General features: G+C 39.1%; 1 protein-coding gene across 8 annotated transcripts in view; it reads left to right on the forward strand.

The window, feature by feature from the left end:
• Positions 1–26,807, forward strand: part of LOC135523378 (calcium-activated potassium channel subunit alpha-1a) — a 225,342-nt gene that overhangs the window by 137,529 nt on the left and 61,006 nt on the right. For 7 of the 8 annotated variants that reach the window (XM_064950017.1, XM_064950010.1, XM_064950009.1 and 4 more), the window contains 6 exons: positions 5,109–5,184; positions 7,290–7,460; positions 18,134–18,225; positions 22,359–22,469; positions 23,516–23,621; positions 26,523–26,605. In XM_064950017.1, the coding sequence (XP_064806089.1) occupies positions 5,109–5,184; positions 7,290–7,460; positions 18,134–18,225; positions 22,359–22,469; positions 23,516–23,621; positions 26,523–26,605 (639 nt within the window). The remainder of the gene's footprint in view (positions 1–5,108; positions 5,185–7,289; positions 7,461–18,133; positions 18,226–22,358; positions 22,470–23,515; positions 23,622–26,522; positions 26,606–26,807) is intronic. The other variant, XM_064950013.1, reaches the window with a different exon arrangement.

Raw genomic sequence — 26,807 nt, forward strand, 5'->3', positions numbered from 1 at the left:
TATTCATTGTAATTAGTAGTATTTCAAATATTTGCATGCGCTATGTTATGACAACGTTTCTAATTCTGACTTCATTTGTGATGAATATTGACGCAGTTTTACAATTATACAATACATCTACTGGCTCGTCTGCAGGCTTTTTTAATGCACAGTGGGCTTTTTAATGCTCAGTGGGCTTTTTTAATGCACAGTGGGCTTTTTAATGCACAGTGGGCTTTTTTAATGCACAGTGGGCTTTTTTAATGCACAGTGGGCTTTTTGATGCTCAGTGGGCTTTTTTTATGCACAGTGGGCTTTTTTATGCACAGTGGGCTTTTTTATGCACAGTGGGCTTTTTAATGCACAGTGGGCTTTTTAATGCACAGTAGCTACTGAACATGTGTTAAATATAGAACTTAATCTCAGAACTTGTGCAACTTTGTTATTGGATCAAATATTTTTTGTTATTGACAGCTAGTCAAGTGAGCATGGCCTACTTTCAGTCCTGCTGGATAACTGAGGGAACAGTTCGGTATATTTCTGTCATATTTGGGGAATTAAATCACTTACCGTATTATATTATATTGTACTGCTATGATAACAAGCAAATCATCTATTTCACTTTTAAAAACTAAAGGGATTACATGTTGTTCTTTAGGATGTATAATATATCCTAGATTCAATTTTTCTTCAATTCCAAATTAATTCTGAATTGATGATTCTGCTCTTGGAAACCTATTGGACATGATGCAGCATGATGAATTATATCATTTACCCTACTGCTTAGAATTAAAGCTTTGTGAGGCACAGATGTCAGGAAGAGCTTATAGCTCAACAAAATGCTTCAGAATAATCTCCAGACTCATTAACTGTGATGAAGGTAAGGGCAGAGCAGGACAGAACAAACAGTGCATAAATGGGCTGGGGTCAGGCCAGACTAATACTGGACAGGACAATGCAAGTCACTGTAACATTACCATAGGAATATACAGTAAAGACTGTAACATTACCATAGGAATATACAGTAAAGACTGTAACATTACCTTAGGAATATACAGTAAAGACTGTAACATTACCTTAGGAATATACAGTAAAGACTGTAACATTACCTTAGGAATATACAGTAAAGACTGTAACATTACCATAGGAATACACAGTAAAGACTGTAACATTACCTTAGGAATATACAGTAAAGACTGTAACATTACCTTAGGAATATACAGTAAAGACTGTAACATTACCTTAGGAATATACAGTAAAGACTGTAACATTACCATAGGAATATACAGTAAAGACTGTAACATTACCTTAGGAATATACAGTAAAGACTGTAACATTACCATAGGAATACACAGTAAAGACTGTAACATTACCATAAGAAAACACAGTAAAGACTGTAACATTACCATATGAATACACAGTAAAGACTGTAACATTACCATAGGAAAACACAGTAAAGACCGCAACATCATAAAATTGTTGTTTTGTTGCTGTTACATAATATTGTGGGTTGAGCAGCTCAGTGTGTAACCAGCTATCAGCCCTTATCCCAAAGGAGGTTCTGTAACCAGATATCACCCGTTATCCTAAAGGAGGTTCTGTAACCAGATATCACCCGTTATCCTAAAGGAGGTTCTATAACCAGATATCACCCGTTATCTTAAAGGAGGTTCTGTAACCAGATATCACCAGTTATCCTAAAGGAGGTTCTATAACCAGATATGACCCTTTATCCTGAAGGAGGTTCTGTAACCAGATATCACCAGATATCACCCGTTATCCTAAAGGAGGTTCTGTAACCAGATATCACCCGTTATCCTAAAGGAGGTTCTGTAACCAGATATCACCCGTTATCCTAAAGGAGGTTCTGTAACCAGATATCACCCGTTATCCTAAAGGAGGTTCTGTAACCAGATATCACCAGATATCACCCGTTATCCTAAAGGAGGTTCTGTAACCAGATATCACCCGTTATCCTAAAGGAGGTTCTCTAACCAGATATCACCCGTTATCCTAAAGGAGGTTCTATGACCAGATATCACCCGTTATCCTAAAGGAGGTTCTATGACCAGATATCACCTGTTGTCCTAAAGGAGGTTCTATGACCAGATATCACCCATTATCCTAAAGGCGGTTCTATAACCAGATATCACCCGTTATCCTAAAGGAGGTTCTATGACCAGATATCACCCGTTGTCCTAAAGGAGGTTCTATGACCAGATATCACCCGTTATCCTAAAGGAGGTTCTATAACCAGATATCACCCGTTATCTTAAAGGAGGTTCTGTAACCAGATATCACCCGTTATCCTAAAGGAGGTTCTATGACCAGATATCACCCGTTATCCTAAAGGAGGTTCTATAACCAGATATCACCCGTTATCTTAAAGGAGGTTCTGTAACCAGATATCACCAGTTATCCTAAAGGAGGTTCTATAACCAGATATGACCCTTTATCCTGAAGGAGGTTCTGTAACCAGATATCACCAGATATCACCCTTTATCCTAAAGGAGGTTCTATAACCAGATATCACCCTTTATCCTGAAGGAGGTTCTGTAACCAGATATCACCAGATATCACCCGCTATCCCAAAGGAGGTTCTATAACCAGATATCACCCGTTATCCTAAAGGAGGTTCTGTAACCAGATGTCACCAGTTATCCTAAAGGAGGTTCTATAACCAGATATCACCCTTTATCCTGAAGGAGGTTCTGTAACCAGATATCACCCTTTATCCTAAAGGAGGTTCATTAACCAGATATCACCCGTTATCCTCAAGGAGGTTCTGTAACCAGATATCACCAAATATCACCCGCTATCCCAAAGGAGGTTCTATAACCAGATATCACCCGTTATCCTAAAGGAGGTTCATTAACCAGATATCACCCGTTATCCTCAAGGAGGTTCTATAACCAGATATCACGCTTTATCCTAAAGGAGGTTCTGTAACCAGATATCACCCTTTATCCTAAAGGAGGTTCTGTAACCAGATATCACCAGATATCACCCTTTATCCTGAAGGAGGTTCTATAACCAGATATCACCAGATATCACCCTATATCCTAAAGGAGGTTCTATAACCAGATATCACCCTTTATCCTAAAGGAGGTTCTGTAACCAGATATCACCCTTTATCCTAAAGGAGGTTCTGTAACCAGATATCACCCTTTATCCTAAAGGAGGTTCTATAACCAGATATCACCCTTTATCCTAAAGGAGGTTCTGTAACCAGATATCACCCTTTATCCTAAAGGAGGTTCTGTAACCAGATGTCACCAGATATCACCCTTTATCCTAAAGGAGGTTCTATAACCAGATATCACCCTTTATCCTAAAGGAGGTTCTGAAACCAGATATCACCAGATATCACCCTTCATCCTAAAGGAGGCTCTGTAACCAGATATCACCCGATATCACCCTTTATCCTAAAGGAGGTTCTATAACCAGATATCACCCTTTATCCTAAAGGAGGTTCTGAAACCAGATATCACCAGATATCACCCGCTATCCCAAAGGAGGTTCTATAACCAGATATCACCCGTTATCCTAAAGGAGGTTCTGTAACCAGATGTCACCAGTTATCCTAAAGGAGGTTCTATAACCAGATATCACCCTTTATCCTGAAGGAGGTTCTGTAACCAGATATCACCCTTTATCCTAAAGGAGGTTCATTAACCAGATATCACCCGTTATCCTCAAGGAGGTTCTGTAACCAGATATCACCAAATATCACCCGCTATCCCAAAGGAGGTTCTATAACCAGATATCACCCGTTATCCTAAAGGAGGTTCATTAACCAGATATCACCCGTTATCCTCAAGGAGGTTCTATAACCAGATATCACGCTTTATCCTAAAGGAGGTTCTGTAACCAGATATCACCCTTTATCCTAAAGGAGGTTCTGTAACCAGATATCACCAGATATCACCCTTTATCCTGAAGGAGGTTCTATAACCAGATATCACCAGATATCACCCTATATCCTAAAGGAGGTTCTATAACCAGATATCACCCTTTATCCTAAAGGAGGTTCTGTAACCAGATATCACCCTTTATCCTAAAGGAGGTTCTGTAACCAGATATCACCCTTTATCCTAAAGGAGGTTCTATAACCAGATATCACCCTTTATCCTAAAGGAGGTTCTGTAACCAGATATCACCCTTTATCCTAAAGGAGGTTCTGTAACCAGATGTCACCAGATATCACCCTTTATCCTAAAGGAGGTTCTATAACCAGATATCACCCTTTATCCTAAAGGAGGTTCTGAAACCAGATATCACCAGATATCACCCTTCATCCTAAAGGAGGCTCTGTAACCAGATATCACCCGATATCACCCTTTATCCTAAAGGAGGTTCTATAACCAGATATCACCCTTTATCCTAAAGGAGGTTCTGAAACCAGATATCACCAGATATCACCCTTTATCCTAAAGGAGGTTCTGTAACAAGATATCACCAGATATCACCCTTTATCCTAAAGGAGGCTCTGTAACCAGATATCACCCGATATCACCCTTTATCCTAAAGGAGGTTCTATAACCAGATATCACCCTTTATCCTAAAGGAGGTTCTGAAACCAGATATCACCAGATATCACCCTTTATCCTAAAGGAGGTTCTGTAACCAGATATCACCAGATATCACCCTTTATCCTAAAGGAGGTTCTGTAACCAGATATCACCAGATATCACCCTTTATCCTAAAGGAGGTTCTGAAACCAGATATCACCAGATATCACCCTTTATCCTAAAGGAGGTTCTGTAACCAGATATCACCAGATATCACCCTTTATCCTAAAGGAGGTTCTGTAACCAGATATCACCAGATATCACCTTTTTACTCAAAGGATGTTCTTTAAACAAAATCCCCGGTAGGCACTTATAGTGCAAGGGAATATAGTAACAACTGGAGAAACCAAACTACTTTTTGTTATGTTCATGACTATATTACGGCACTGTTCTGACAAACAGGTCAATTGAAGTGCTACCGACATTTTATAACCAAATATGGGTCCTGTACAAATATGGATCCTGTACACTTCTTTGAAACTTTCACAAGGCAGGTATTTTTGGTGTTCAACACTATCAATGTTCATTGATATTGTCTGGCTCTCTTGTTTTCAATAGCAATTCCATAAAACTGGTGAACTTGTGTTCAATCTTCATAAGCACATGGCTAACAGCTGCAGGCTTCATACATTTGGTGAGTTACCCAACACCATAAAGGCAAAACAGAAGAACTATATGATTGTAAATATTCAGTCTCTGACACATCTAACAGACATCAATTTAAGTAAAGTATTGTACAACCTAGCCCATTTAATACTGCAGTGGGCTAAATCAGGGTCACACAGAGTGTTTCTTGGTCTTAAACAAATCTACTCTGAAACAAAAGTATCCACCTCACACACATGGTTTAAATAAAGAAGACACCTGCACCATGTCAGATATAGCGTTGCAATGTATTTCATTTTGAGTTTGAATCCCAATATTACACTTTATGTACATCACAGAAGACTGAAATATAATACAACCGTTTGATATTGAAACACTGGATATTCAGGTTAAAAAAAAAGAAAGTATAGGAAATGGTGAAAAATATGTACCAATGGCACTACTAGAGGGTGGAATGGTAATTTGCCTGCAGGATAGGAATACAGACATATCCTACAGAGAAATCCTACATACAGTAGTTATCCTACAGAGATATAGCTACAGAGATATAGCTGCAGAGATATCCTACATACAGTAGATAAATCTACAGAGATATCCTACAGCAATATAGCTACAGAGTTATAGCTACAGAGATATAGCTACAGAGATATCATACATACAGTAGATATAGCTACAGAGATATCCTACAGAGATATCCTATGGCAATATAGCTACAGAGATATACCTACAGAGATATCCTACATACAGTAGATATAGCTACAGAGATATCCTACAGAGATATCCTACATACAGTAGATATCCTACAGAGATATCCTACAGAGATATCCTACATACAGTAGATATCCTACAGAGATATCCTACAGAGATATTCTAAATACAGTAGATATCCTACAGAGATATAGCTGCAGTGATATCCTACAGTGATATATTTACAGAGATATCCTACATACAGTAGATATCCTACAGAGATATCCTACATACAGTAGATATCCTACAGAGATATCCTACAGACAGATAGCTACAGAGATATCCTACAGATATATCCTACATACAGTAGATATCCTACAGAGATATCTTACATAGATATCACACATACAGTAGCAATCCTACAGAGATATAGCTACAGAGATATCCTCATACAGTATATATCCTACAGAGATATCCTACAGAGATATAGCTACAGAGATATCCTACATACAGTAGTTATCCTACAGAGATATCCTACAGAGATATAGCTGCAGAGATATCATGCAGAGAGATCCTACAGATATATCATACATTCAGTAGATATTCTACAGAAATAAATCCTACAAACAGTAGATATCCTACAGAGATACAGCTATAGAGATATCCTACAGATATAGCCACAGAGATATCCTACAGATATATTCTACAGAGATATAGCTACAGAGATATCCTACAGATGATATCCTTTAGAGATATCCTAAATACAGTAGATATCCTACAGATATGTCCTACAGAGATATCCTACAGTGATATATTTACAGTGATATCCTACATACAGTAGATATTCTACAGAGATATCCTACAGACATATAGCTACAGAGATATCCTACAGAGATATCCTACAGATCTATTCTACAGAGATATAGCTACACAGATATCCTGCAGAGACATAGCTACACCGATATTTTACAGAGATATAGCTACAGAGATATTCTACAGAGATCCTATAGAGATATCCTACATACAGTAGATACATACAGATAAATTCTACAGAGATATAGCTACAGAGATATTCTACAGAGATCCTATAGAGATATCCTACATACAGTGTATACATACAGATACATTCTACAGAGAAATAGCTACAGTACTTTGATGCATGTTATACCTGTGGAATAAGTGTTTTTAGAATGTGTAGGGCCTCTAGATGGTAGCATAGTCATTGCTTCTGAAAATGTAAATGTGTATTACAGTTCTGAAGACAGCACATCATTGATAAAGGTGTGAGTCAGAAAGTAACTAAGAAATAACTGAGTAAGTAAGTACTAAATCAGATGAGTGAGTTGAGAGTGAGTTAGTAAGTTGTAATACAAGATTGAGTACAAGAAAAAGGGCTCTCTGTATGTTCCTCTCTTTCAATATCCAGTATTGTGACCTTTGTTCTAGGTGGAAAATTCAGGGGATCCTTGGGAAAACTTCCAAAACTCCCAGTCACTTTCCTACTGGGAATGTGTCTACTTACTGATGGTTACCATGTCCACTGTGGGCTATGGAGACGTGTATGCCAAAACTACCCTGGGACGACTTTTCATGGTGTTCTTCATCCTCGGTGGTTTGGTAAAAGAAATAAATAAACTCTCTTATTTTATTTATACCTAACCCGCTTCTATCCTTCATGCATACGATCACACCTCCAGCCATCACGATACCTATCCACTGCTGCCCTTAACAACAGCTGGGAAGTCTCTGCACTTCAAAAAGCCTGTTGAAAATCAAAGCTCTCTATTGTTGTCTTGTAGTTGTAGTTACCCATCGCTGTTTATTATTGTCAAGTTCATTATATTTGTAAGTATTATACGCCTATAGTACTTATTAAATAATAATTGTACTGACGGAATACACATTTACATGTATTATTATATTTTGTATAGTTTTATTTCTGAGTTTATACTGAATTGCTATATGGTTCTAACCGAATAAGATTGTTTTTTATAATTTCCACTGTAAACTAAAGTAATGCGTGATTTCAGATCACTCAATGCTTGAGGTCCCCTCCCCAAATTCCAACAAACACAGTGAAAGGAATGATCTATAGACCAGCGGGATGGTCAACATGACACATCAGTTTAGACCAGTTACACACAGCAGACCCTTAGCATGCTGCACCCAAAACTATTATGTTCATTTGACTTGATTATTTCTATTTATGGATAACAATGGAAGAAGGCTTAGTTCAGACAGTAGTACAGTACTACTACAGTAGTCAGTTCAGACAGTAGTACAGTACTACAGTAGTCAGTTCAGACAGTGGTACAGTACTACTACAGTAGTTAGTTCAGACAGTAGTACAGTACTACTACAGTAGTCAGTTCAAACAGTAGTACAGTACTACAGTAGTCAGTTCAGACAGTAGTACAGTACTACTACAGTAGTCAGTTCAGACAGTAGTACAGTACTACTACAGTAGTCAGTTCAGACAGTAGTACAGTACTACTGTAGTTAGTTAAGACAGTAGTACAGTACTACAGTAGTCAGTTCAGACAGTAGTACAGTACTACTACAGTAGGTAGTTCAGACAGTAGTACAGTACTACAGTAGTCAGTTCAGACAGTAGTACAGTACTACAGTAGTCAGTTCAGACAGTAGTACAGTACTACTACAGTAGTCAGTTCAGACAGTAGGTCAGTATTACAGTAGTCAGTTCAGACAGTAGTACAGTACTACTACAGTAGTTAGTTCAGACAGTAGTACAGTACTACAGTAGTTAGTTCAGACAGTAGTACAGTACTACAGTAGTCAGTTCAGAGTGTAGTACAGTACTACAGTAGTCAGTTCAGACAGTAGTACAGTACTACTACAGTAGTTAGTTCAGACAGTAGTACAGTACTACAGTAGTCAGTTGAGACAGTACTACAGTAGTTAGTTCAGACAGTAGTACAGTAGTCCGTTCAGACAGTAGTACAATACTACAGTAGTCAGTTCAGACAGTAGTACAGTACTACTACAGTAGTCAGTTCAGACAGTAGTACAGTATTACAGTAGTTAGTTCAGACAGTAGTACAGTACTACAGTAGTTAGTTCAGACAGTAGTACAGTACTACTACAGTAGTCAGTTCAGACAGTAGTACAGTACTACTACAGTAGTCAGTTCAGACAGTAGTACAGTACTACTACAGTAGTCAGTTCAGACAGTAGTACAGTATTACAGTAGTTAGTTCAGACAGTATTACAGTACTACAGTAGTTAGTTCAGACAGTAGGACAGTATTACAGTAGTTAGTTCAGACAGTAGTACAGTACTACAGTAGTCAGTTCAGACAGTAGTACAGTACTACTACAGTAGTCAGTTCAGACAGTAGTACAGTATTACAGTAGTCCGTTCAGACAGTAGTACAGTACTACTACAGTAGTCAGTTCAGACAGTAGTACAGTACTACTGTAGGTAGTTCAGGCAGTAGTACAGTACTACAGTAGTCAGTTCAGGCAGTAGTACAGTACTACAGTAGTCAGTTCAGACAGTAGTACAGTATTACAGTAGTCAGTTGAGACAGTACTACAGTAGTTAGTTCAGACAGTAGTACAGTAGTCCGTTCAGACAGTAGTACAGTACTACTACAGTAGTCAGTTCAGACAGTAGTACAGTACTACTGTAGTTAGTTAAGACAGTAGTACAGTACTACAGTAGTCAGTTCAGACAGTAGTACAGTACTACTACAGTAGTCAGTTCATACAGTAGTACAGTAGTCCGTTCAGACAGTAGTACAGTAGTCAGGTCACACAGTAGGACAGTATTACTACAGTAGTTAGTTCAGACAGAAGTACAGTACTACAGTAGTCAGTTCAGACAGTAGTACAGTACTACTACAGTAGTCAGTTCAGACAGTAGTACAGTAGTCCGTTCAGACAGTAGTACAGTAGTCAGGTCACACAGTAGGACAGTATTACTACAGTAGTTAGTTCAGACAGTAGTACAGTACTACTACAGTAGTCAGTTCAGACAGTAGTACAGTACTACAGTAGTCAGTTCAGACAGTAGTACAGTACTACTACAGTAGTCAGTTCAGACAGTAGTACAGTACTACTGTAGTTAGTTAAGACAGTAGTACAGTACTACAGTAGTCAGTTCAGACAGTAGTACAGTACTACAGTAGTCAGTTGAGACAGTACTACAGTAGTTAGTTCAGACAGTAGTACAGTACTACTACAGTAGTCAGTTCAGACAGTAGTACAGTATTACAGTAGTTAGTTCAGACAGTAGTACAGTAGTCCGTTCAGACAGTAGGACAATACTACAGTAGTTAGTTCAGACAGTAGTACAGTACTACAGTAGGTAGTTCAGGCAGTAGTACAGTACTACAGTAGTCAGTTCAGACAGTAGTACAGTACTACTACAGTAGTCAGTTCAGACAGTAGTACAGTATTACAGTAGTCAGTTCAGACAGTAGTACAGTACTACAGTAGTCAGTTGAGACAGTACTACAGTAGTTAGTTCAGACAGTAGTACAGTAGTCCGTTCAGACAGTAGTACAGTATTACAGTAGTCCGTTCAGACAGTAGTACAGTACTACTACAGTAGTCAGTTCAGACAGTAGTACAGTACTACTGTAGGTAGTTCAGGCAGTAGTACAGTACTACAGTAGTCAGTTCAGGCAGTAGTACAGTACTACAGTAGTCAGTTCAGACAGTAGTACAGTATTACAGTAGTCAGTTGAGACAGTACTACAGTAGTTAGTTCAGACAGTAGTACAGTAGTCCGTTCAGACAGTAGTACAGTACTACTACAGTAGTCAGTTCAGACAGTAGTACAGTACTACTGTAGTTAGTTAAGACAGTAGTACAGTACTACAGTAGTCAGTTCAGACAGTAGTACAGTACTACTACAGTAGTCAGTTCATACAGTAGTACAGTAGTCCGTTCAGACAGTAGTACAGTAGTCAGGTCACACAGTAGGACAGTATTACTACAGTAGTTAGTTCAGACAGAAGTACAGTACTACAGTAGTCAGTTCAGACAGTAGTACAGTACTACTACAGTAGTCAGTTCAGACAGTAGTACAGTAGTCCGTTCAGACAGTAGTACAGTAGTCAGGTCACACAGTAGGACAGTATTACTACAGTAGTTAGTTCAGACAGTAGTACAGTACTACTACAGTAGTCAGTTCAGACAGTAGTACAGTACTACAGTAGTCAGTTCAGACAGTAGTACAGTACTACTACAGTAGTCAGTTCAGACAGTAGTACAGTACTACTGTAGTTAGTTAAGACAGTAGTACAGTACTACAGTAGTCAGTTCAGACAGTAGTACAGTACTACAGTAGTCAGTTGAGACAGTACTACAGTAGTTAGTTCAGACAGTAGTACAGTACTACTACAGTAGTCAGTTCAGACAGTAGTACAGTATTACAGTAGTTAGTTCAGACAGTAGTACAGTAGTCCGTTCAGACAGTAGGACAATACTACAGTAGTTAGTTCAGACAGTAGTACAGTACTACAGTAGGTAGTTCAGGCAGTAGTACAGTACTACAGTAGTCAGTTCAGACAGTAGTACAGTACTACTACAGTAGTCAGTTCAGACAGTAGTACAGTATTACAGTAGTCAGTTCAGACAGTAGTACAGTACTACAGTAGTCAGTTGAGACAGTACTACAGTAGTTAGTTCAGACAGTAGTACAGTAGTCCGTTCAGACAGTAGTACAGTAGTCAGGTCACACAGTAGGACAGTATTACTACAGTAGTTAGTTCAGACAGAAGTACAGTAGTCAGTTCACACAGTAGTACAGTATTACAGTAGTCAGTTCAGACAGTAGGACAGTACTACTACAGTAGTCAGTTCACACAGTATCACAGTACTACAGTAGTCAGTTCAGACAGTAGTACAGTACTACTACAGTAGTCAGTTCACACAGTATCACAGTACTACAGTAGTCAGTTCAGACAGTAGTACAGTACTACTACAGTAGTCAGTTCACACAGTATCACAGTACTACAGTAGTCAGTTCAGACAGTAGTACAGTACTACTACAGTAGTCAGTTCAGACAGTAGTACAGTACTACTACAGTAGTTAGTTCAGACAGTAGTACAGTACTACTACAGTAGTCAGTTCAGACAGTAGTACAGTACTACTACAGTAGTCAGTTCAGACAGTAGTACAGTACTACTACAGTAGTCAGTTCAGACAGTAGTACAGTACTACTACAGTAGTCAGTTCAGACAGTAGTACAGTATTACAGTAGTCAGTTCAGACAGTAGTACAGTACTACTACAGTAGTCAGTTCAGACAGTAGTACAGTAGTCAGTTCAGACAGTAGTACAGTATTACAGTAGTCCGTTCAGACAGTAGTACAGTACTACTACAGTAGTTAGTTCAGACAGTAGTACAGTACTACTACAGTAGTTAGTTCAGACAGTAGTACAGTACTACTACAGTAGTCAGTTCAGACAGTAGTACAGTACTACTACAGTAGTCAGTTCAGACAGTAGTACAGTATTACAGTAGTCAGTTCAGACAGTAGTACAGTACTACTACAGTAGTCAGTTCAGACAGTAGGACAGTAGTCAGTTCAGACAGTACTACAGTAGTCAGTTCAGACAGTAGTACAGTACTACAGTAGTTAGTTCAGACAGTAGTACAGTACTACTACAGTAGTCAGTTCATACAGTAGTACAGTAGTCAGTTCAGACAGTAGTACAGTACTACAGTAGTCAGTTCAGACAGTAGGACAGTATTACAGTAGTCAGTTCAGACAGTAGTACAGTACTACAGTAGTTAGTTCAGACAGTAGTACAGTACTACTACAGTAGTCAGTTCAGACATTAGTACAGTAGTACAGTAGTCAGTTCAGACAGTAGTACAGTACTACAGTAGTCAGTTCAGACAGTAGGACAGTCGTACAGTAGTCAGTTCAGACAGTAGTACAGTACTACAGTAGTCAGTTCAGACAGTAGTACAGTACTACTACAGTAGTCAGTTCAGACAGTAGTACAGTATTACAGTAGTCAGTTCAGACAGTAGTACAGTACTACTACAGTAGTCAGTTCAGACAGTAGTACAGACAGTAGTCAGTTCAGACAGTAGTACAGTACTACTACAGTAGTTAGTTCAGACAGTACTACAGTAGTTAGTTCAGACAGTAGTACAGTATTACTACAGTAGTTAGTTCAGACAGAAGTACAGTACTACTACAGTAGTTAGTTCAGACAGTAGTACAGTACTACAGTAGTCAGTTCAGACAGTAGTACAGTACTACTACAGTAGTTAGTTCAGACAGTACTACAGTAGGTAGTTCAGACAGTAGTACAGTATTACAGTAGTCAGTTCAGACAGTAGTACAGTACTACTACAGTAGTCAGTTCAGACAGTAGTACAGTACTACAGTAGTCAGTTCAGACAGTAGTACAGTACTACTACAGTAGTCAGTTCAGACAGTAGTACAGTACTACTGTAGTTAGTTAAGACAGTAGTACAGTACTACAGTAGTCAGTTCAGACAGTAGTACAGTACTACTACAGTAGTCAGTTGAGACAGTACTACAGTAGTCAGTTCAGACAGTAGTCAGTACTACTACAGTAGTCAGTTCAGACAGTAGTACAGTACTACAGTAGTCAGTTCAGACAGTAGGACAATACTACAGTAGTTAGTTCAGACAGTAGTACAGTACTACAGTAGGTAGTTCAGGCAGTAGTACAGTACTACAGTAGTCAGTTCAGACAGTAGTACAGTACTACTACAGTAGTCAGTTCAGACAGTAGTACAGTACTACAGTAGTCAGTTCAGACAGTAGTACAGTACTACTACAGTAGTCAGTTGAGACAGTACTACAGTAGTTAGTTCAGACAGTAGTACAGTAGTCCGTTCAGACAGTAGTACAGTAGTCAGGTCACACAGTAGGACAGTATTACTACAGTAGTTAGTTCAGACAGAAGTACAGTAGTCAGTTCACACAGTAGTACAGTATTACAGTAGTCAGTTCAGACAGTAGGACAGTACTACTACAGTAGTCAGTTCACACAGTATCACAGTACTACAGTAGTCAGTTCAGACAGTAGTACAGTACTACTACAGTAGTCAGTTCACACAGTATCACAGTACTACAGTAGTCAGTTCAGACAGTAGTACAGTACTACTACAGTAGTCAGTTCACACAGTATCACAGTACTACAGTAGTCAGTTCAGACAGTAGTACAGTACTACTACAGTAGTCAGTTCAGACAGTAGTACAGTAGTACAGTAGTCAGTTCAGACAGTAGTACAGTATTACAGTAGTCCGTTCAGACAGTAGTACAGTACTACTACAGTAGTTAGTTCAGACAGTAGTACAGTACTACTACAGTAGTTAGTTCAGACAGTAGTACAGTACTACTACAGTAGTCAGTTCAGACAGTAGTACAGTACTACTACAGTAGTCAGTTCAGACAGTAGTACAGTACTACTACAGTAGTCAGTTCAGACAGTAGTACAGTACTACTACAGTAGTCAGTTCAGACAGTAGTACAGTATTACAGTAGTCAGTTCAGACAGTAGTACAGTACTACTACAGTAGTCAGTTCAGACAGTAGGACAGTAGTCAGTTCAGACAGTACTACAGTAGTCAGTTCAGACAGTAGTACAGTACTACAGTAGTTAGTTCAGACAGTAGTACAGTACTACTACAGTAGTCAGTTCATACAGTAGTACAGTAGTCAGTTCAGACAGTAGTACAGTACTACAGTAGTCAGTTCAGACAGTAGGACAGTATTACAGTAGTCAGTTCAGACAGTAGTACAGTACTACAGTAGTTAGTTCAGACAGTAGTACAGTACTACTACAGTAGTCAGTTCAGACATTAGTACAGTAGTACAGTAGTCAGTTCAGACAGTAGTACAGTACTACAGTAGTCAGTTCAGACAGTAGGACAGTCGTACAGTAGTCAGTTCAGACAGTAGTACAGTACTACAGTAGTCAGTTCAGACAGTAGTACAGTACTACTACAGTAGTCAGTTCAGACAGTAGTACAGTATTACAGTAGTCAGTTCAGACAGTAGTACAGTACTACTACAGTAGTCAGTTCAGACAGTAGTACAGTACTACTACAGTAGTCAGTTCAGACAGTAGTACAGTACTACTACAGTAGTTAGTTCAGACAGTACTACAGTAGTTAGTTCAGACAGTAGTACAGTATTACAGTAGTTAGTTCAGACAGAAGTACAGTACTACTACAGTAGTTAGTTCAGACAGTAGTACAGTACTACTACAGTAGTCAGTTCAGACAGTAGTACAGTACTACTACAGTAGTTAGTTCAGACAGTACTACAGTAGTTAGTTCAGACAGTAGTACAGTATTACAGTAGTCAGTTCAGACAGTAGTACAGTACTACTACAGTAGTCAGTTCAGACAGTAGTACAGTACTACAGTAGTCAGTTCAGACAGTAGTACAGTACTACTACAGTAGTCAGTTCAGACAGTAGTACAGTACTACTGTAGTTAGTTAAGACAGTAGTACAGTACTACAGTAGTCAGTTCAGACAGTAGTACAGTACTACAGTAGTCAGTTGAGACAGTACTACAGTAGTTAGTTCAGACAGTAGTACAGTACTACTACAGTAGTCAGTTCAGACAGTAGTACAGTATTACAGTAGTTAGTTCAGACAGTAGTACAGTAGTCCGTTCAGACAGTAGGACAATACTACAGTAGTTAGTTCAGACAGTAGTACAGTACTACAGTAGGTAGTTCAGGCAGTAGTACAGTACTACAGTAGTCAGTTCAGACAGTAGTACAGTACTACTACAGTAGTCAGTTCAGACAGTAGTACAGTATTACAGTAGTCAGTTCAGACAGTAGTACAGTACTACTACAGTAGTCAGTTGAGACAGTACTACAGTAGTTAGTTCAGACAGTAGTACAGTAGTCCGTTCAGACAGTAGTACAGTAGTCAGGTCACACAGTAGGACAGTATTACTACAGTAGTTAGTTCAGACAGAAGTACAGTAGTCAGTTCACACAGTAGTACAGTATTACAGTAGTCAGTTCAGACAGTAGGACAGTACTACTACAGTAGTCAGTTCAGACAGTATCACAGTACTACAGTAGTCAGTTCAGACAGTAGTACAGTACTACTACAGTAGTCAGTTCACACAGTATCACAGTACTACAGTAGTCAGTTCAGACAGTAGTACAGTACTACTACAGTAGTCAGTTCACACAGTATCACAGTACTACAGTAGTCAGTTCAGACAGTAGTACAGTACTACTACAGTAGTCAGTTCAGACAGTAGTACAGTAGTACAGTAGTCAGTTCAGACAGTAGTACAGTATTACAGTAGTCCGTTCAGACAGTAGTACAGTACTACTACAGTAGTTAGTTCAGACAGTAGTACAGTACTACTACAGTAGTTAGTTCAGACAGTAGTACAGTACTACTACAGTAGTCAGTTCAGACAGTAGTACAGTACTACTACAGTAGTCAGTTCAGACAGTAGTACAGTACTACTACAGTAGTCAGTTCAGACAGTAGTACAGTACTACTACAGTAGTCAGTTCAGACAGTAGTACAGTATTACAGTAGTCAGTTCAGACAGTAGTACAGTACTACTACAGTAGTCAGTTCAGACAGTAGACAGTAGTCAGTTCAGACAGTACTACAGTAGTCAGTTCAGACAGTAGTACAGTACTACAGTAGTTAGTTCAGACAGTAGTACAGTACTACTACAGTAGTCAGTTCATACAGTAGTACAGTAGTCAGTTCAGACAGTAGTACAGTACTACAGTAGTCAGTTCAGACAGTAGGACAGTATTACAGTAGTCAGTTCAGACAGTAGTACAGTACTACAGTAGTTAGTTCAGACAGTAGTACAGTACTACTACAGTAGTCAGTTCAGACATTAGTACAGTAGTACAGTAGTCAGTTCAGACAGTAGTACAGTACTACAGTAGTCAGTTCAGACAGTAGGACAGTCGTACAGTAGTCAGTTCAGACAGTAGTACAGTACTACAGTAGTCAGTTCAGACAGTAGTACAGTACTACTACAGTAGTCAGTTCAGACAGTAGTACAGTATTACAGTAGTCAGTTCAGACAGTAGTACAGTACTACTACAGTAGTCAGTTCAGACAGTAGTACAGTACTACTACAGTAGTCAGTTCAGACAGTAGTACAGTACTACTACAGTAGTTAGTTCAGACAGTACTACAGTAGTTAGTTCAGACAGTAGTACAGTATTACAGTAGTTAGTTCAGACAGAAGTACAGTACTACTACAGTAGTTAGTTCAGACAGTAGTACAGTACTACTACAGTAGTCAGTTCAGACAGTAGTACAGTACTACTACAGTAGTTAGTTCAGACAGTACTACAGTAGTTAGTTCAGACAGTAGTACAGTATTACAGTAGTCAGTTCAGACAGTAGTACAGTACTACAGTAGTTAGTTCAGACAGTAGTACAGTACTACTACAGTAGTCAGTTCAGACAGTAGTACAGTACTACTACAGTAGTCAGTTCAGACAGTAGGACAATACTACAGTTGTCATTTCAGACAGTAGGACAGTACTACTACAGTAGTTCAGAGTTTTATCAGTGACATTACCAATCACTCTTGTACCCAAGTTCAGTAACATTTATGTAAGTTATATTATATAGTTTTATATACATGTATACAATACTGCAAGTCAGTTATGTACACTTTGTATATACTGTACGTTTATATATTATAATTACAAGTCAAATTTAAGCATAAAGGCCTCAAATCTATTGGATAAACACATTTGTCAGCTAATTTAAATTTGCAGACATGCTACGGTAGGCTGTGCTATTCAAATCAACCTGGCATAAGTGTTTGTTGGACAAAACATGGCATATAAGGTTTTCTCCCTTCCTTTTTATTAATAATGATTATTATCAATAACAGATTGGCACACCGTGTCAGCTGTGTTCTTTTCCTGCTTTTTATCCTAACTAAATATCCGGAAAAGCTCGTTAAGTTAAATTTCCTGACATTTTTTTTTTCTTCATTTGCTTATCATTCTTTTATCCCCCTAGAATCTGAATATGATAACATTTACATAATTTCAGATTTTGTTCTAACTTTTACTATAATGTAATAATCTGACTTCTGTTCTATCCGTCAACAAATTGTATCGAGAGAAATTAACCTTTTTTGGTGTGCAAATTTTATATTCTATTCTTTTTTAATTTATTTTTTTCTAGAATTTTCAGATTTTACGGATATATTTGAAGCAAAAATAGACGCCCTGCTCTCTCTCTCTCTCTTTGCCTATCTTTGTTTTAGTCTCTTCTTCTGTCTCCTATCTTCTCCTTAGGCCATGTTTGCGAGCTACGTCCCTGAAATCATAGAGTTAATAGGAAACCGCAAGAAATATGGTGGTTCCTATAGTGCTGTTAATGGGAGAAAGTAAGTATTACCGGGAGGCTCTACTGCCTCTGCCGCAGTAGAATCGTCCTCTGCATGCCCTTTTCTTTCTCTGTTCCATGCATGTAGGCCATGTTTGCTCGCTACGTGCCAGAAATTGCTGCTCTCATCCTTAATCGGAAGAAATACGGAGGGAGTTATAACTCGACACGAGGCAGAAAGTAAGTCAAACAAATAAACAAACAAACAAAATTATTGTAAAAGGTTTGGTTTTGGTGTGACTTCTCAAATTCCCCCCACCCCTCTCCTAAAGAGGAGTACCAGTAAATGATTCTAATATGTTTTATATTGAAAAGTTTAGACCTTTTTCAAAATATATATATTTTTAAGTCACACAGGTGACTGGAGAGTTTGGCCATGAAAAGCTTATGCTGTTGTTTTGTATCGGTATTCGTGTGCTAGCCTTCATCGTGTCAAAAGCATTATTTGCTATATGCTTGAATGTTTTACTCATTTATTTACTAGAATGCTTACATGTTTGTGTCTGTGTTTTGTATTTGCCGGTCATATGCATCTTACCACCCACCACAATGCACATATTATTATTATTATTTTTGTTTTTTTTTTGGGGGGGGGGCACGTAAAGTCTGGACTGACTCCAACTGGAGTCGTAGTCATTTTATATAGCATTTCTAAATTCACAAATATATTTAATTTTTAACATGATATGCTCTATCTTAATGACAGAGATGTTGTCATCGAAAATACTTCACAATTAAAAATAAAAAAAATAGTGTCTTAATTAAGTGTCCTAGGAAACAGACTTACAAAAACGGGACTAACCTTTAGTTAAATAATCAGCTAATCTAAATCTAATTTATTCCCAGATTATTTCAAATGAATGTTAATGAAGTGGTCTATCTTTTCATGTCCACGCTTTTGCATGTTCCTCGCTTGCTTCCAGTTTACTTTTATTTCCTTTTTTTTGTTGTGTGGTTCCACCAGTTCATTTGATATTCCTTTGCCCTGCTACATTCCTGGCCTTAATCTGCAGTCAGACCTACAACCTAAGGGACCAAATACTACCTTGAGATGTGTGCTCATAACTCAAATTTCCATGCAAATCTCCCATTGACATCAATCAATGAATGATTATATGCAGAAATTCAAGTTACAATGTGTGTATCTCAAAGTACAGTAGGATTCATCCCTACGGCCTCATCCCTCTGAACAAACTTCTCTTGGCTCGTTTTTACAATTTTTTTGTTGTTTAATTTGTTGTGGATCATTTTTGGGGGACTTTCTTTTCGTCAAGTCTCTTCAGCGTCTGATATGGTAATTTATATATATTTTTTTAGTCAAGTCTCTTCAGCCAGCGTCTGATAGGGTAATTAATATATTTTTTTTAGTCAAGTCTCTATTGCCAGTGTCTGTTTTTGGTAATTTATTCTCTTCTCCTTTCTTCTGCATTCTGAAGGATGTGTATTTCTGTTTCATGTGATTCGTATTCTTAATTCTCAGTCCTACTGTCCTAGTATATTCCCTTTTTCATACCTTATCATATACAAATATGAATAGAATGTATCTGTAATATTCACATAAAGACCCAATTCTATAATGTAAACAAGATACAATATGATAAATAAGAAATGTCATAAGATACACAATGTTCGATTTATTTCAAAATCATGTGCAGGTATGTGAGAAGTTGTTAGTATAAATTACTTGTATCCACAGTGGGGCAAAAAGTATTTAGTCGGCCACCAATTGTGCAAGTTCTCCCACTTAAAAAGATGAGAGAGGCCTGTAATTTTTACCATAGGTACACTTCAACTATGACGGACAAAATGAGGAAAGAAAATCCAGAAAATCACATTGTAGGATTTTCTATGAATTTATTTGCAAATTATGGTGGAAAATAAGTATTTGGTCACCTACAAACAAACAAGATATCTGGCTCTCACAGACCTGTAACTTCTTCTTTAAGAGGCTCCTCTGTCCTCCACACATTACCTGTATTAATGGCACCTGTTTGAACTTGTTATCAGTATAAAAGACATCTGTCCACAACCTCAAACTGTCACACACCAAAGAGCTGTCAAAGGACACCAGAAACAAAATTGTAGACCTGCACCAGGCTGGGAAGTCTGAATCTGCAATAGGTAAGCAGCTTGGTTTGAAGAAATCAACTGTGGGAGCAATTATTAGGAAATGGAAGACATACAAGACCACTGATAATCTCCCTCGATCTGGGGCTCCACGCAAGATCTCACCCCGTGGGGTCAAAATGATCACAAGAACGGTGAGCAAAAATCCCAGAACCACACGGGGGGACCTAGTAAATGACCCGCAGAGAGCTGGGACCAAAGTAACAAAGCCTACTATCAGTAACACACTACGCCGACAGGGACTCAAATCCTGCAGTGACAGATGTGCCCCCCTGCTTAAGCCAGTACATGTCCAGGCCCATCTGTAGTTTGCTAGAGAGCATTTGGATGATCCAGAAGAAGATTGGGAGAATGTCACATGGTCAGATGAAACCAAAATAGAACTTTTTGGTAAAAACTCAACTCGTCGTGTTTGGAGGACAAAGAATGCTGAGTTGCATCCAAAGAACACCATACCTACTGTGAAGCATGGGGGTGGAAACATCATGCTTTGGGGCTGTTTTTCTGCAAAGGGACCAGGACGACTGATCCGTGTAAAGGAAAGAATGAATGGGGCCATGTATCGTGGGATTTTGAGTGAAAACCTCTTTCCTTCAGCAAGGGCATTGAAGATGAAACGTGGCTGGGTCTTTCAGCATGACAATGATCCTGTGAAGCATGGGGGTGGAAACATCATGCTTTGGGGCTGTTTTTCTGCAAAGGGACCAGGACGACTGATCCGTGTAAAGGAAAGAATGAATGGGGCCATGTATCGTGAGATTTTGAGTGAAAACCTCTTTCCTTCAGCAAGGGCATTGAAGATGAAACGTGGCTGGGTCTTTCAGCATGACAATGATCCCAAACACACCGCCCGGGCAACGAAGGAGTGGCTTCGTAAGAAGCATTTCAAGGTCCTGGAGTGGCCTAGCCAGTCTCCAGATCTCAACCCCATAGAAAATCTTTGGAGGGAGTTGAAAGTCCGTGTTGCCCAGCAACAGCCCCAAAACATCATTGCTCTAGAGGAGATCTGCATGGAGGAAATACTAGCAACAGTGTGTGAAAACCTTGTGAAGACTTACAAAAAATGTTTGACCTCTGTCATTGCCAACCAAGGGTATATTACAAAGTATTGAGATAAACTTTTGTTATTGACCAAATACTTATTTTCCACCATAATTTTCAAATAAATTCATTACAAATCCTACAATGTGATTTTCTGGATTTTCTTCTCTCATTTCTCTGTCATAGTTGAAGTGTACCTGTGATGAAAATTACAGGCCTCTCTCATCTTTTTAAGTGGGAGAACTTGCACTATTGGTGGCTGACTAAATACTTTTTTGCCCCACTGTAAATCTTCAAACCAATAAGTTTGGTACAATATGTGATGGAACTGATCATTACAAGCTTAAAGAAATGCCCTTCTTAACCCCATCCTGAGTTTATCTCACAATCCTGTGGGTACTATCCTGTAGCAGGGATACTGTCTGATGGAAGGTTACCACCCCCCCCCCCCTCCGTGGAGACAACATGAATCTTGCTAAAGATAATCTATTTTCTGGATTGTAGAATGTAGCAATCACATCGTAATCTCCAACAATGTAAATTGTCATTATTTTTAATCTGTTAGTGGGAAGCCAGAATGCTCTCTGCTCTTGACCTGTCCTTCAGGCCTTACATAGGACGGACTGTACAGTCTAAAGGGCTATAGTACTGTCAACTGTTCACATAACAATGGACTATTGTTCATCAAAGAACATGTACCGTAGAAGTCAGGGAGAATGATGTGTTGTTTGGTAATAAAAAGTTGGCTGGCTGTGTGTGTTGTCTACACGGAAACCGACTTTTCCAGGTCTTTAAACATTTTTTTTTTTTACATCTGTCAGATCCAACGTATGATATTTTTTTTCCAGAGTCAAGAAAGAACGTGAAACATCCGTCAGCAGTCTATCAACATCTTTATTTTGGCTGCAGCTTTTAGCAAACCATAGTTAAAATCTTATGACTATTCCTGGATCTTATTTCCTATAGGCACATCGTGGTCTGTGGTCATATTACCCTTGAAAGTGTGTCCAACTTCCTTAAAGACTTCCTACACAAGGACAGGGATGATGTCAATGTAGAAATTGTTTTTCTCCATAAGTAAGTGTACCATGTTTTTTCCTTACACTTTACGGGCCAGTTTCCCGGACCCAGATTAAACCTAGTCTTGGACTAAAAACCATAAAAACCAATTGAAAGTCCATTGAAAGTGTGTTTTATTCCAGGACTATGGGTTTAATCTGAGTCTGGGAAACTGGCCCCAAGACTCATAACAATACTGAGTGTTTCAGAGAAGGAAAGGTGATAGCAGCTCCCAAAATTGACCCCAAAAACCTTTTGGGAGCTGCTACCACCTTTCCTTGTTTTGGAATACTCAGACTCTACAATGACTATATCCTGATAAGCACCGAGATCCATGGAAACCGTGGAAACCGTTTGGTATAGCCAACCCGTTGCATCATTAGAATACATTACCCTTCAGTTACTACACAATGAATGGCAATTTGACTTGCTGAGGAGGAGACCTCACTCAGAGCCCTAACATTAACACAAGTGTCCTGTCTGTCTCAGTACACAACCTAATCTTGAGCTGGAAGCACCGGTTAACATTAACACACTCTACTTTCTGTCCCAGTATTTCCCCTAATCTTGAGCTGGAAGCCCCGTTAACATTAACACACTCTACTGTCTGTCTCAGTACACAACCTAATCTTGAGCTGGAAGCCCCGGTTAACATTAACACACTCTACTGTCTGTCTCAGTATTTCCCCTAATCTTGAGCTGGAAGCCCCGGTTAACATTAACACACTCTACTGTCTGTCTCAGCACACAACCTAATCTTGAGCAGGAAGCCCCGGTTAACATTAACACACTCTACTGTCTGTCTCAGTACACAACCTAATCTTGAGCTGGAAGCCCCGGTTAACATTAACACACTCTACTGTCTGTCTCAGTACACAACCTAATCTTGAGCTGGAAGCCCCGGTTAACATTAACACACTCTACTGTCTGTCTCAGTATTTCCCCTAATCTTGAGCTGGAAGCCCCGGTTAACATTAACACACTCTACTGTCTGTCTCAGCACACAACCTAATCTTGAGCAGGAAGCCCCGGTTAACATTAACACACTCTACTTTCTGTCCCAGTATTTCCCCTAATCTTGAGCTGGAAGCCTTGTTCAAGCGGCACTTCACCCAGGTGGAGTTCTACCAGGGATCTGTTCTCAACCCACACGACCTGGCCAGAGTCAAGGTAACTGGCCTGTTTCAATGATGTATGAACCTACCTGACTCATTCCTTACAGCTGCTATAGCAGAGCAAAACGGCCTCAACAGGGCATCTCCAACCAACTCTTCAAGAACTATACCAGGTCCTTATCGTATAAGTCAATTTGGTCACTCTTACGATACGGTCGCGTTTATGAAGAGTTATGATAATGTTACCTTTATAAAGAGTTAAAAATCGATTACCTTTATATAAACATTTTTTTAACTTTCAAACATTCGTTGACACAGCCAGGTAAATCATTGAGATTGATAAAGGGGAAATAAATAGGCTAGATACGACAGGAACATAATACTTTGTTGGAAGTCAGAAATTAACGCTCTGTGACGTATGATAGCTACTGTTCATAGCTCTGAATGGATGTAGTTGTGATCTCTTTGATTCTGCTGTGGTGTCTTTAGACACCAGGGCGGTTGGTATCTGTCTAATGTCCTGAGCATTATGGCCCATTGGATGCCATTTGGGACTCAGAATCTGTCTGTATAGAATCTGTTCTTAAACTAGTCTCTCTGTCATCCCTCAGATCTATTCAGTTCTTAATCTAGTCTCTCTGTCATCCCTCAGATCTATCCAGTTCTTAATCTAGTCTCTCTGTCATCCCTCAGATCTATCCAGTTCTTAATCTAGTCTCTCTGTCATCCCTCAGATCTATTCAGTTCTTAATCTAGTCTCTATGTCATCCCTCAGATCTATCCAGTTCTTAATCTAGTCTCTCTGTCATCCCTCAGATCTATTCAGTTCTTAAAACTTCTTGAAACTCCCCATCCCGGATCCGGGATCGTGACTAAAGCCTCAGGCTCATTAGCATAACGCAACGTTAACGATTTCTGAAAATCGCAAATAAAATTAAAATAATGCGCCTACTCTCAAGCTTAGCCTTTTCTTAAGAACACTGTCATCTCAGATTTTCAAAATATGATTTTGAACCATAGCAATTCACTAATTTGTGTAAGAGTATGCTAAGCTAGCTTATAAAATTAAAATAATGCGCCTACTCTCAAGCTTAGCCTTTTCTTAAGAACACTGTCATCTCAGATTTTCAAAATATGATTTTGAACCATAGCAATTCACTAATTTGTGTAAGAGTATGCTAAGCTAGCTTAGCATTTTGAGTAGCATTTAGCACGCAACATTTTCACAAAAACCAGATAACCAAATAAATAAAATCATTTACCTTTGAAGAGCTTCGGATGTTTTCAATGAGGAGACTCTCAGTTACATAGCAAATGTGCAGTTTTTCCTGAAAGCGTCTTTGTGTAGGAGAAATCGCTCCGTTTTGTACATCACATTTGGCTACCAAAACGAACCGAAAATTCAGTCACCTACAACGTCAAACTTTTTCCGAATTAACTCCATAATATCGACCGCAACATGGCAAACGTTGTTTGGAATCAATCCTCAAGGTGTTTTTTCACATATCTCTTCATTGATATATCGTTCGTGGAAGCCTGCTTTCTTCTCTAAATTCCATGGAAAAATACTTGCAGCTGAGTTTTGCGCACCAATTTCGGCGCAGGACACCGGGCGGACACCTGGTAAATGTGGTCTCTTATGGTCAATCTTCCAATGATATGCCTACAAATACGTCACAATGCTGCAGACACCTTGGGGAAACGACAGAAAGGGAAGGCTCGTTCCTCTCGCATTCACAGCCATATAAGGAGACAATGGAAAACGGAGCCTCAAAAATCCTGCTCATTTCCTGGATGCCGTCTCATCTTGGTTTTGCCTGTAGCTCACGTTCTAGGGCACGCACAGAGAATATCTTTGCAGTTCTGGACACGTCAGAGTGTTTTCTTTCCAAAGCTACCAATTATATGCATAGTCGAGCATCTTTTTGTGACAAAATATTGCGCTTAAAACGGGCACGTCTTTTTATCCAAAAATGATATAGCGCCCCCAGAGTTTCAACAGGTTTTAATCTAGTCTCTATGTCATCCCTCAGATCTATCCAGTTCTTAATCTAGTCTCTCTGTCATCCCTCAGATCTATTCAGTTCTTAATCTGGTCTCTATGTCATCCCTCAGATATATCCAGTTCTTAATCTAGTCTCTCTGTCATCCCTCAGATCTTTTCAGTTCTTAATCTAGTCTCTCTGTCATCCCTCAGATAGATTCAGGTCATATCTTGTCTCTCTGTCATCCCTTAGATAGTCAGGTTTTACTTAGTCTCTCTGTCATCCCTCAGATAGTCAGGTCTTACTTAGTCTCTCTGTCATCCCTCAGATAGTCAGGTCTTATCTAGTCTCTCTGTCATCCCCCAGATCTATTCAGTTCTTAATCTAGTCCCTCTGTGATCCCTCAGATAGTCAGGTTTTATCTAGTCTTCTGTCATCCCTCAGATAGTCAGGTCTTAATCTAGTCCCTCTGTCATCCCTCAGATAGTCAGGTCTTAATCTAGTTCTCTGTCTTCCCTTAGATAGTCAGGTCTTAATCTAGGTCTCTGTCATCCCTCAGATAGTCAGGTCTTAATCTAGTCCCTCTGTCATCCCTCAGATAGTCAGGTCTTACTTGGTCTCTCTGTCATCCCTCAGATAGTCAGGTCTTACTTAGTCTCTCTGTCATCCCTCAGATAGTCAGGTATTATCTAGTCTTCTGTCATCCCTCAGATAGTCAGGTCTTATCTAGTCTTCTGTCATCCCTCAGATAGTCAGGTCTTATCTAGTCCCTCTGTCATCCCTCAGATAGTCAGCTCTTATCTAGTCTTCTGTCATCCCTCAGATAGTCAGGTCTTATCTAGTCTTCTGTCATCCCTCAGATAGTCAGGTCTTATCTAGTCTTCTGTCATCCCTCAGATAGTCAGGTCTTATCTAGTCTTCTGTCATCCATCAGATAGTCAGGTCTTATCTAGTCTTCTGTCATCCCTCAGATAGAGTCAGCAGATGCCTGTTTGATCCTAGCTAATAAATACTGTGCAGACCCTGATGCTGAGGATGCTTCCAACATCATGAGGTACAGATACAACGTTATCAACCTATTGTGTTGTACAAATATACCTTGCAAAGATATTGTTGATTTACAAAACATATTACATTTACTATCCCATTGAAACATGACTAGAGGACAAAAATTATACTTGAAAGCATGTGAATACAGTTGAAGTCGGAAGTTTACCTACACCTTAGCCAAATACATTTAAACTCAGTTTTCCACA

Source organism: Oncorhynchus masou, chromosome 31 (genome assembly GCF_036934945.1).
Source record: "Oncorhynchus masou masou isolate Uvic2021 chromosome 31, UVic_Omas_1.1, whole genome shotgun sequence".
Taxonomy (NCBI): domain Eukaryota; kingdom Metazoa; phylum Chordata; class Actinopteri; order Salmoniformes; family Salmonidae; genus Oncorhynchus; species Oncorhynchus masou.